The sequence below is a fragment of the Piliocolobus tephrosceles genome, chromosome 3 (genome assembly GCF_002776525.5).
Source record: "Piliocolobus tephrosceles isolate RC106 chromosome 3, ASM277652v3, whole genome shotgun sequence".
Lineage (NCBI taxonomy): Eukaryota > Metazoa > Chordata > Mammalia > Primates > Cercopithecidae > Piliocolobus > Piliocolobus tephrosceles.
This window is the reverse complement of record NC_045436.1, coordinates 67495116-67508191: the sequence shown is the minus strand read 5'-3', so window position 1 is coordinate 67508191 and position 13076 is coordinate 67495116. Positions and strand designations below refer to the sequence as shown.

Here is a 13076-nt window from a genome sequence, read left to right as displayed (position 1 = left end):
TGATTTCTAGGAAAGACCAGAGCTCTGGGAATAATGAGCCCAGTTAGAAGACAACAGACTCGGAACCAAAGCTGGGAGTAGGTCTTGGGCAGTCGGTAGAAGAAAGACTTCCTGAGTCTCATATGCGGCCAATATGGCTTACCACTAGATAGGAATGGTTTCCTTGGTGGAATTATGGGTTGATTAAATAAATATGAGTTTACTATGTTATCAGGGGGTAGGGGAGTCCATATAAAGTTACTTTGAAATCCCAATGACTTGCATATGGCCATAGACTACCTCTCTCCAGAGTGGGCAGGGTTTATGCATCATTATAACCCAAGATGTGGTTTTGCTTGGAGACTAGAAATGAGATGGTGGGAAAAGGAAGCAGCAGGAGTGGGTAGGGTGATATTTTTCCTCCTTGTGAGAGTGAAGACGGGTGAGTGTGGACTGAAAATGAAGGCCTTTGAAAGGAAGAAAGAAAGGAGGAATTGGGGCTTTGCAAGTACTCTGGAATAGAATTCTTATACACATTTATTATTCTAGAACAGAATTCTTACATACATTTATTATTCTAGAATATAATTTTTGCATACATTTATTGAGTGAGGATTCCAAATCAAAGACTTTACTCTAATTAATACTCCTTTTACAGCATAAAACAAACAAAACCAGGAAGGTTTGCAAAGTCCTAAATCTCCTTACAGTTCTAAATATTTTTTTTGGTTGCCTGATGGTTGACTGGTATCAATTTATTATTAACGACACCTCATACATTGTAACCTACATGCCAATTTATTTAAAGTTAACATGCAGGAAGAAAGAAACTCTGCAAGGCAGTTTAGTTGACAGAAGCACAAGTGTAGATGACCTGTCTCTGCTCATATAACACTTTCAAAGCAATGATAAAAAACCAGTCACAACTGAAATCAATTCTCTCAGGTGCCAAAGAAAAGAGATACATATTGCAGGATGTATGAATATATGTCCACAGAGTTTTCTGAAAAACAGTTTACTATCAATCTTGCTCAAAATTATCCTTTTCCCTCAATATATTAATAACTAAACCTCAACTAGCAAGAACGCTCTGAGAGGAGGGCAATTTAGCCAATTTAATTATCTTGTAACATACTTTCTTTGAAAAGTGGTTTTATTTCCATCTTTACTGAGAATTTTCACATTTGACTGTCTTATGAAATAGAGGAGAGATCTGCCATTAATGGTTGACCAAAATCTTGCAAATACTATGTGTATAAGTTTTCTACACTGTGGTAGCAGAAGTATGTGTGTCAGAAGAGAGAAAGACAGACAGGAGGGGAGAGAGAAAGAGGAGAAAGAGACAGAGACAGAGTGAGAGAGATTTCCCCATCCTCACTTGCTGCTAGGGTGCAAACATTGGCTTAGGTCCACTGATCAGAGGCATTTTGACCAGTGGAAAGAGCCATATGAAAACAGGCAGGATTCAGAGCATCCTCTCTGTGCTGATATGGGAGCAGCAGAGACAGAATTATTCCATTTGGGCCACAGAAACTCCCTTAGCAGGTCAGCGCTGTGCCTGGTTCTGGGTGAGGTTTTTGGAAGCACAGCTTAGATAAGCTTGTTCCTGTACCTCTTAGGATTCTGTGAGCTTCCTCAATATCACTTACTAAATTCCTTCCTGCTTAAATAAACTCCTCTTACTAAGGACTTGATTCAGTACAAGCGGCATGAAATCTGTCTTTGATGAGTGAGGATTAAGTAGCTTGAGAGACATCACTCTGGGTATGAATTTTCATAATGTAGAAATGTTATTATTAATAGCTAATACTTATTGAGCAATCACTATGTACTACTGTGTGCTAACTACTTTACATGCATTATCTCATGCAATCCTTAAACAAATGAATAAGTAGGTACAACTATTGTCTTCACTTTACTAGTGAGCAGATGGAGGCCTGGATGGTTAGGTGACTTGCCCATGGTCACACAGGAGCACATGGTGGTGTCGGGACCTGAATCCTTACAGGTTGGCTCTAGTGCCTGTCCTCTTAAGCACCATGTCACACTGCAGAAAAGATAGAACACTTGTCTCTTTGTAAATTGATCAACTTCATAAAATCAGAGCTGATAACAGATTATTTCTTTGTCATTTATCAGTTTCTCTTAAAGTACAAAAAAATCTGTTATATAACATGTATAAAGTATTGGATTCTGGATAACTGAGATATTTATTATTGTGAAACATTATAACTACAATTTTTATGAATTATTTAAAAGCCCCATACAAGTTAGCAAATAGAAACACATAACAGTTTTTCTGCAGTAACCAGAGTAAAAAATCAAAATTTTTATTTCTGGCACCTGCATGACCAACTCCATAGTTGTGTGACCTTAGACACGTCATTGAAGCTTAGCAATCCTCAGTTTCCTTGTAGAATAGAAACCCCATCATCTACTGATGTATTTTGTAGATAAAATGAATAATAACAGACTTGCTGCAAGGATTCACATAAGAATGTAAAAGTGCCTTACAAAAACATATACAAGTAACAGCATTATTAGTTGTATTGTAATTAACAGTTTACAGAGTGCTTTTGCATATTATAACCCATTTAAATTCCACCAAAACCCTGAGATAGATAAGAGATACTATCCTCCTTGCACATGAGGGAACTGAAATTTACAAATTTATGACTTATTCAAGGTCCCACCATGGATAAAAAGTAGAAAGGATCAGAAGCTACACATTTAACTTGCATCTTTACTCCCCACAAAAAAATCTTTTATCAATAGCATCTATTTTTTATTTTATTTTTTGAGACAAGGACTTGCTTGCTCTGTTGCCCAGGCTGGAGTGCAGTGGTGCTATCGTTGCTTACTGCAGCTTCAAATCTCCTGGGCTCAAGTGATCCTCCTGCCTCAGGCTCCCAAGTAGCTGGAACTACAGGCATGTGCCACCATGGCTGGCTAATTTTTAAATTTTTAGTAGAGACAGGGTCTCGCTATGTTGCCTAGCTGGTCTTGAACACCTGGCCTCAAGTGATCCTCCTGCTTTGGCCTCCCAAAGTGCTGGGATTACAGGCCCCAAAGTGTTGGGATTACAGGCACATGCCATCATGCCCAGCTAATTTTGTTTATTTTTTGTAGACACGGTCTAACTATGTTGCCCAGCCTACTAGCATCTAGTCTTATTATTTTAATAATTTTCCTAGGATTATGGCATAGTTTGTATTACATGTTTATTCTAATATGGCACTAGATGAAAGTAGGCCCACTCACCTTTTTGACTTCATACTTAATGGCAAGTTTCACACGACTTAATGAAGCTTTGTGCCTGTGTATCTCCAGAGGTTCTGCTGATTCCAGATCTCCATTCAGAATGGCTTCTACCTCTTCTGAGTCTCGGCAGAGATCCAGCACACCCACTACAAAGTCTTTGCACTGCATGGAGAGCTTCCGATAGTCATTCTAAGAACAAGAGGTTTAGTGTTTTAACACAAATAATTTGCTTTTATTCAACGGAAAGTGTTTGGGTGAATTAGAAAAAGGTATCCCTTCTTTTGGGGGTAGAAAGCTGCAGCCTACCTGGATACAAGGCTTGTTGAACTGAATACAGGCTGGATTTGCACCCACCCAACCCCTTAGCCAGGTTTCCTGCTCCTGCAAACAGCCCAACCATCCGAGATAGTTCTGAAAACGGCATGATAATAATCACACTTATATGTGGAATCTAAAAAAGTCAAACTCAGAGAATAGAAAAGTGGCTACCAGAGGCAGGGGGTGGGAGTAAGTGGTAAGGTAAAGTAGAGATGGAATAAGGAGATATTGGTCAAAGTGAACAAAGTTTCATTTAGACAGGAGAAATAAGTTTTTGAGATCTATCTGCACAGCACAGTGACTATAGCTTTAATACTATATTATATACTTCAAAATTGATGAGTGAATTTCAAATATCTCACTACCACAGAAAGTAATGTGAGGTGATAGATATGTTAATTAGCTTGATTTAATCATTTCACATTGTATACATCTATCGAAGCATCCCATGGTACCCCATAAATATATACAATAATAATTTGTCAATTAAAAATTTTAAAAAGCATTTACTCAAAAAATTGTATGCTGAAAGACCAAAGGATCAAAGAGTTTTCCCTCTTTTGTACAAACAATAGTTCTTGTAAAGTCAAAACGAGACCATTTCTACATTGGAAATTTTTCTATAATGGCAATTTTTCTAAAATGGCAATTTGATGTAGAAGATCAACTATATGTGATATGAAAGTTGTCAAAACTAAGTCAACTGTGTTAAAAACAACACAAAACAAAAAAACCCTGACTAATAGAGTCAGAGAAGGCCATGAAGGGAGGGTTCTCACACAAAAAACTATCACAAGAGAGTGCAAAAAACCATAACCTTGCATAAAGGCCATAGCAACCTTACACACAAAAAATACCTCTGTAAGGACATCTGCCCAGCAACTACCTGTACAGCTTTGGACTGGCTCTGCCTTTGTTATTGTTCCTGGAGTGTAGCCCTCCTCACTTTTCTTTTAAAAAACTTGTCTTTCTTTACCTCCCTGAATACACACAGAGTTTACCATGTCACTTGTATTTCCACTGCAATATTACATTCCCAGATAAATATGATTTTCTTTTTTTTTTTTTTTTTTTGAGATGGAGTCTTGCTCTGTTGCCAGGCTGGAGCACAGTGGCACAATCTTGGCTCACTGCAACCTCCGTCTCCCAGGTTCAAGCAATTCTCCTGCCTCAACCTCTCAAGTAGCTGGGATTACAGGCAGGTGACACCACACCCGGCTATTTTTTTGTATTTTCAGTAGAGATGGGGTTTCACCATATTGGCCAGGCTAGTCTTGAACTCCTGACCTCAAATGATCTGCCCAGCTGGGCCTCCCAAAGTGCTGGGATTACAGGCGTGAGTCACTGCACCCGGCCTCATTTTCTTTTAGAGAACCTCTCTCTCTGTTATTTAGGTTGACAGTGAAAAATAACTTGTCCAGTTCATTATCCCTTGCCTTACTGGAGACATTGCTTCTCAAAGTGTAGTCTTCAGAACAGCAGCATCAACAGCACCTGGGCATGTGTTAGAAATGCAAATTCTCAGACCCCAGCCCACATGTCCTGATTTAGAAACTGAGGAAGAGCCCAGCAATCTGTGTGTTCACACACCCTCCAGATGATTCTGATACATATTATGTTTGAGAATAATTGGTTTATAATGAATGTAGAGAGATAGGTAGATGGATACCCACCTGCATACAGAGAGTTTTCTGTTTGTTTGTTTGTCTGAAGGGCATATTATTGTGCCCTGCAGAACTAGAAGAAGAGAAATATATCATTGTATGTAATTGAATTCTCAAGGGTTACAGAATTCAGTACCTGAGAGAAAAATTTCCAGGCCACTGGAACTAACACCTTGCTAAAAATAATCCATGAATCTTTAATTTCATTTGCATACTTATATACTGCCATGGACTACTATAAGTAAGTCAGTTGGTAGCATTCCTTGTTGCCTTCTGAATGGAGCTTTGTTTCTAGTCCATTTGTTCTAATGAAGGTGTCAACGACCATCTCCTGAGAAAGTGTCTCATTTTTGGAAACCCCAGTTCTACTTTTATGACTTTCACTAAAATTCTAGCCTATTAGGAAGGCTAACCAGATAATAATCTAATGTGGAACACTTGAGGAAAACAGAATTCCCCACTGTAACATGTCCTGAGACACTGTAAGTGTCTATATATCTAAGTAATATTTGGCACAGTAGAATTACTGGGCTTCCAAAAATCATACTTAAAAAAAAGATATGAAGAATTCCAACTTTTTTCCTTTAAATAATTAATGTGATTTGATGGGCAAAACCACGTCATCAGCCAAAATAAACAAGAAGAAGAGAGACTGTTTAAAGGCTACACAGATTAGAATACTTTCCATTTCAGATATCGGAAATTCAGATAAAGAACAGTTACAGTTAATCCTTTTCCCCTCATAAGGGAACAGATAAAATGAATAAAACTTCAATCTTTAGTTTCCATTCAAGTTGGTACCATGCAACTGATAAAATTAATAAAATGTTCAGTCTCTGGTTTCTGTGCAGAGTGTCAGTTAAATATCCATCTGCTTTCCATTCCTGAAAGACTAATGAAATATTTTATTATAGCATCCAGAAGAAGTATTAAATCCATGCCCGTTTCCATATAAAGCTTCCCTTTTAATACGATTTTTTTAGATGAAATTTCCTCATGTTATTCTTCAGTTCAGACTGTTCTGTAAGATTTGGTACAACATAGGGTCGTCATTTCTCCATTGATCAGAAATAGAAAGAGGCTACTTTCCATGCTTTGAAGAAAACTTAGTACCCACATCTGCAGTAATACCTAAATTGTAATACCCACATCTGCAGTAATACCTCATTACCTATAACATTATAGTCTATAACCTGTTTAGTTTTAAGGAAAGCTTTTTTTCACATCCACCGGAAGATCAGTAAATAATCCAAAAAACTGATAATCAAACATATCGCAAGGACAGCACTGTTTGTTTTTATAACAATTTAAACATTTCCCACTTAAAGAAGTCTGTTGCCAGAGTGCAGAAAATAATCAGAACTGGAGATAATGGTGATTTCTTTCGTTACAGTAATTGGATACCTTTTTTTAAACCTATGCAGAGCTCACTGGGAAAGATGGAGAACTCCAGGTAAGAACAGCCTCTCTTCAGCTGCAAAAGCAATCATCTATGTAAAGTCCGTATTGACTCTTAATTCCACCATGAGGCCGCATTGAATGGTAATTCCACCATGTTACTTCACAGATCAGACCATTTTCTGGTCTACATTTTCTAATAATTTTTTCTTAAGTTACTTTTGCATAATGGTCTTTAATAAACCACTCATCCATTACCACAGCCCTCCACAGTCAGCAGGTGGACCTACTGCACACCCTATAGAGCAGAACTTAAAACCCTAAGGATCCGCTCAAGCCAGAGGAAGAACAGTGAAGTTCAGTCTTCATTACAATATATCTACAGGTTCTGCACACTCCTTTTAATGTATGTGGTTTAATTATCATTCTAATCCTTTTTTATCCTGAAGAGGAAAACTGAAATTCAACTCTTAACGGGCTTGGTTCTGTCAGGCCTTCCCTAATAACAAAAGAGGCAAGTTATCATAGTGATTAAAAGCATAGAGTCTGAAGCCAGACTTCCTGGGCGCAAATACTGCTTTACCACCTACTAGCTCTGTGATATTGTGGAATTCACTTTACGTCTCTGACATGAATAATCCTACCCAATATTGGTACTATGAGGATTAAATGCTTAGAACATGTTTGGTACAAATTAGGTGCTGAGAAGTGCTTCGATATTACCAGGTACATAATATTAGATATAATACCTACGACTGGGACTCAAGACACTCAAATCTAGGCTTAGCATATGAAATGTTGCCTATAGCCTTTGCTTTCTCTTTTGCAAAATGAAAGATGATTCCTAGAGTATTTTCCTGCTATAAAATGTCATCTTGCTTTTTATATTCATTTTTTTTCTTCCTTACAGCTGTAGTGTGATATAAGGTGAAATTTTTTTTTACTTTAAGGAGAGGAAAACTGAGGCACAGGGAAGCAAATGCCTCTCCCCAGTTCTTTATTTTTACAAAAAAGGTGCGTCATGACTCAGTCAGAACTAGAAAATTTCAATTTGCGTTCTCACAGCTTAATAAATGACTGGCTTCCTTGCCAGTGACATTTTGGAGGATTAGACCAAGAGTCTATCCTTCCAATATTCTGTTTCTCAGAATAGCTTGAAACAGCATTTGCACATCCAAAATATTTCTTTAATAACCTGTCACCGAGCTATCCTCCACTAATTTATCTAAATCTGTATCCTAGAATGTTTGACCTCTTAGGGTATTGACCTTCATATGTTTTCAGCACCATGCCTATTGTATTTCTCAAAGAAATGTGAAAACGGCAGAGTGGCTGAGAATATTCTCTGATGCACCTAAATGATGGCAATTTCAGGGGTGAGATACTAGATATTATGGGCCATTGATAAGATAAAATAAATATAGGTGTTTTAAAAGGAAAAAAATCACCTCTTTTTCACTAGGGAACTATGTTTTTATTTCAAGGCTAACACTTTGAGCTCAAAGTCCCCATGGGAAGAATATCGTGAACACCATGGAATAGGGCAAATTAGGTTACCTGCTTGCTTCAGAAATGAGCTTCATTTTCACTGCCCTTTCAGAGCTCAGAGTCTCCGGGTCAGTGCTATGGAAGCACTATTTTCTCTGTCTGTCTAAAGCCCTGACAGATGGACATGAACATGGGACAAGAGGGGAGAAAGGTGAAATAAAGACAGATAAGAAAGGAATAACAAGGACAGGTAAAAATGAGAGAGAAAAGGCACATTGAGTTAGGGGAGAGAGACATGAAGTCCTTGGAGACTATAATTTCTAAAGAACTGTCTTAATTTTGGCTCAGAGAGGGCTATCTTGCTACACAAGCACTTCCCATATAATCTAGAAAAAAGAACTGGGAGATTTAGATGATTTTTGCATATCCTTATAGATATTTGGCAGCTTTATAGATGTTCTCTAGAACTCAACTGTGTTTTCTCTCTTTTTGCCTCTTCATTTGTGATATTTCCCCACCCTTGAAAGGTTATCAGAGGTGACTCTTTACATTACAATGAAAGAGATTCTAAGCATTACCAATATGGATCTAGCCAGCTTCAGGGTAAAACTATGAATAACAAATTATCTTACCGTGGTTGCACTGAGCTGACGTCTCTGGGTGGAAATGCAAACATCACCATCTTTAGTAAATTATTAAAACATGATCTTAGAAAATATTCCCTTTTATAGAATCTCTTGCAGACTTTCAGTATATATCAAGAAAAATGTGTAAAAACAAGGTTTGTGTGGCATTTGAAACAGTGGCAAATAAATACGTTTAGAATTATGTTTTAATTACTGTTTCAAAATAACAAAGTGATATTTAAAAGTGCTTTACCTACGTGCTTTTCTACTGTCTCTAAACAGAATTTGGAGTTTCCAACTTGCTCTGAGTTCTATCTAAAAAAAAAAAATCATTTGGGGTCCAAGTAAATAAATCTTTTCAAATACCACATAATGAATCTCTTCAAAGGGATTAGATATAAAGTAATATTTACTTTCTTCTTTGTATTTTACCTTTTTTGGAAAATTTTTACAATAAATGTGTGTAGCTTTTACATCAGAAAAAAATTTTAATGGATTAACAAAATTATAGTAAGTCCAGATCGCCACTGGGACAAAATGAGCATTGATGGATATCCAGGGAATTTTGTGTGTATGGAAAAGGGATGAGACCACTTTCCCACCATTTTCTTGCAACACCGGGGCAAAGTATATTTTCTGTAACCTGAATTATATTGCTAGTTGCATTTGTGTAAATCTCACTAACTATAAAAACTATATTCAGATGTGAAAGAATAATTACTTTTTCTGTGATCTGACACCATAACACTCAACTAAAAAGATTAACTTAGCATCTAGAAAATAATTTAAGGAATTGATGTCTACAATCATCTTTTTCGATGGGAAATGGGAGACAAGAACCTGCCAAAAACAGTCTAAATGATATTGATCAGAACTATGAAATACCCAGATTTAGTAGCCAGAACCAATCAAAATGCATAGGAGGAGGTAGCAACTGACTAAAAAATAAAAATGACCTGTCGTTAATATATAATTTTTATAAAAATAAATAATACTGCTTGACTGAAAATAATGTCCAGGAAAAAAGTTCACTCATTAAAAAAATCCCTTAAAGCAAATCACTTTGCTGTCCTCATATTTCTAGATTGAACTGATGTCTACGGCTCACCATGCTGACTATACATATGTGGAATTCAGGGAGAGGCATTTTGTCATATCAGTGAAGTGACTTTAATAGTATTTTTTATTGGTCTTTTGACTTTTGATTCTAAAGGGATACACAAATGCTTGGGCCAATGAACAGTGCATTCAAAACTAACACTATCGTGGAGATGGAATGGGAGCTTGCTCTGTCCAGTCCAACACAGACCTAGTATTGCAGGACCTCCAGAAACGGTACACTCCCTCAGGGGAAATAAAACAAACTATTACTACTTATGTGCTACCATACAACTAACTACAAAACAGGAGGAAGGATTTGGAAGACAAAAAGTCACACCAAAACCCTCCTTTTAGCAAAAAGGGGAGAAATCTTGAGTTTTATTTAATGCTTACCCAGAACACAGAGCGGCACCATAATTATAGCTCTCTGATCCAGAATACTGGATCCCCAAAGCGAATTTGTCACAGCACCATCATTGAGAGGGAAAAAGAAAACATCAGACGAGGTCTGAATGACGCTCTCAGTCCCTCGTGATTTCACATTCACTGGGCAAAACCGAATGTGGAGCGAAAGGTGGCAGAACGGGCCAGGTAGCAGTGGGGAAGTGGGTGAGCACGCAGAGCAGCCGGGGTAGAGCGCAAAACTTACCTTGAACTCCTTTTCTATGTTGGCCAGCTTGGCCAGCTCGTTGCTGAGCTCTAGGGCCGTGAGCACCGGGTCTTCGCTGGACAAAGAGAGGTACGCTGGGCTGGCCAGTCCCTTATAGGCGTTGATCCTCGAGCGCGAGTGGCTGAAGGAGTCGTGCCTCTGCTTTTCCGTGCAGTCCCCGCACTTGCAGAAGTAGTCGTGTGGCCGCTCGATCCTGGCGCCCTTCATCAGCAGCATGTGTACCACTTCGTATTTCTGGCAGTGCGCCGCCAGGATGATGGGGGTGATGTCCGGCGAGAAGCGCGTGCCGTCCTCGTCGTAAGCGTAGAAGTCGTCGTCCTGCAGCTCCTGCTCGCAGGGGCTGAGGGTGAGGCGCTTGCTGGCGGCGAAGCCAGGGTGGTTGAGGATGGCCTCTACGATGCGCACGTAGCCCTTGCTGATGGCGAGCAGCAGGGCGTCGCCAATGCGCGCCAGGTTCTCCTTCTTGAGCAGCAGCTCCGTCACCTCCAGGTGCTCGTTGCCCACAGCCAGCTGCAGCGCGTTCTGGCCCATGTAGTCCACGCAGTTGACGTTCAGCGTCTTGGACTCCTCCAGCATTTTGCGCACCACTGGGATGTTGCCGTACTCGGCGGCGTCGAGGAAGCGCTCCTCCTCGGCGGTGAGGCTGGTGCCCCGGTCATTGAACATGAAGGCCGGGCCCCTGACAGCCTGGCGGCGGCCCTTCTCCCGCATCACCGTCATGCGTCTCAGGGATGGGCTACCCTCCATGGACCTAATCAGTAGCAACGATAAAACAACTGTAGAATATTAGGGCATATTCCTTCCTTTCACATGTCAGGGCCTTTCTGTAATACACAGTACCCACTGCAAACCTCTGTCTGCACGGGGCCGGCTCAGTTGCTAGCGATATCGTTGCTAACTACTTGCCTGAAAGTGACACCTGTGATCTAACTCTGGCTGCTAGATCCCAGAAGGGAGCCGGTAGCCCTTCAGAACAAATGCTCCTGTTCTCTAGAACATGATATTCAGATGGAATAATAAAAATTTCCATATACCCATGCCTTCCTTGTGACCCTAGTAAAGATGTAACTCATCGTACCTTCTGCTCTTAAAAGTCTTGGACATTGAGGCTTGCAGGTACTTGGCATTAAAGTACTAGGCTTGAAGGCTAACGGAAGTTAATTTTTTCAAGAATGAGACCAAAACACTCCTGCCAAGTCATTGCATCCTTTTAACTAAATACAATCATTGACCCTCAGCACCCTAAAAAAGCACAGAGTTTAGGCCAAGTATCATCTTGCAGGATCTTAGTTTCATCTTTTTCTCTTTAAAATTTTTGTTTATTTAAACATTTTTTTAGAGACAGGGTCTCTGTGGCCCAAGCTAGAGTGCAGTGGCAAGATCACAGCTGCAGCCCTGAACTCTTAGGCTCAAGCAATCCTCCGCCTCCGCCTCCCAAGTAGCTAGGACTATAGATACCTGCCACTCGCCCCCACACCCTCCACCTTATGCATTTCTCTTAAGGGGATTCACCCATCCCTAAGTTACAAGATTCATCTTTTCAGAGATGCAGATAAGATTTAGCAATTTAAAAATTTGAGCATCAACCTAGATTGATTTTATTGAAAACAACTGTGCCTTTGTAATGAGAATTATTTAATGACTAGTATTACATATTTGCCTCTTGGAACTGAAAGGATAAGGTTTGATTATGGTTTAAAAATCACTAGAATTACTTTGTGAGTAAAGCAGCTGGGCACTAATTGTACATCCAGATCAATGTGCACTGAAATCCTAACACAACCACATTAGTTGAGATTTATTTAGCTGCATTATGAAAGTTATGTCAATTGATGTGTACAGTGATTTGAGTTCACATCTTAATTTCCGTGATGTTAGGTAAATAATTTCATTTCCTTGTGCATCATCCTTATGCCAGGTATAAAATCGAATTTTATAAAGTTCTCCAGATTTTCCTCATGAATAAAAAGCTTTTTCAGAAATTCAGAGTCTCTGAAAAACAATGCTAAATAAACACTTTTAACATTGTGACTATTTATAGTCTTTCAATAATCTGTGCAATATTTTGGTGGCTATTAAAATTTTGCACAAATATTGTATAAATCTATATCTTACCTTACCCAGTTCCAACATTCAAGATAACTTCCTTTTAAAAATCTGTGATTTTTGGTGGGATGAATTGTACCAAAAAGTACCAGATAAAGCTTTTTCCACAATACTGACTTTTGAAGCAAATAAGTCAAAGTTAAAAGTGAATGGCTAGAAAAGAAAATGCTTTATTTCTAGAATATATATTCCAGAAATACCTCCTACCATTGAAAAAACTGTATTCGTGGAGTCAGAAGTTGAAAATTAACTAGAGAGGATACCGGCCTCCCTGGGTGCCTGGGGTGGATGACTAAATTGGGAAGCTTCCCTGGCAAGAGGAATCAGAGGCAGCCCAGCGCCAACTCCGTTTTCAGCTCTGAGGGCCCCAAACAGAGAGAGGAGCACAGAAGCCACTGGCAGAAGGTCTCCCGGATAGGGACTAAGGCAAATGTGGCTGGGCAAGCCTGACTCTATAGAGGCATG

General features: G+C 39.2%; 1 protein-coding gene across 5 annotated transcripts in view; it reads right to left on the bottom strand.

Annotated features, from left to right (window-relative positions):
• Positions 1-13076, bottom strand: part of TRPC3 (transient receptor potential cation channel subfamily C member 3) — a 72695-nt gene that overhangs the window by 42236 nt on the left and 17383 nt on the right. For all 5 annotated transcript variants that reach the window (XM_023217541.3, XM_031935320.1, XM_023217540.3 and 2 more), the window contains exons 2-3: positions 10485-11256; positions 3241-3429 (exon numbers count right to left, since the gene is read on the bottom strand). In XM_023217541.3, coding sequence (XP_023073309.2) covers positions 3241-3429; positions 10485-11256 — 961 coding nt within the window. The remainder of the gene's footprint in view (positions 1-3240; positions 3430-10484; positions 11257-13076) is intronic.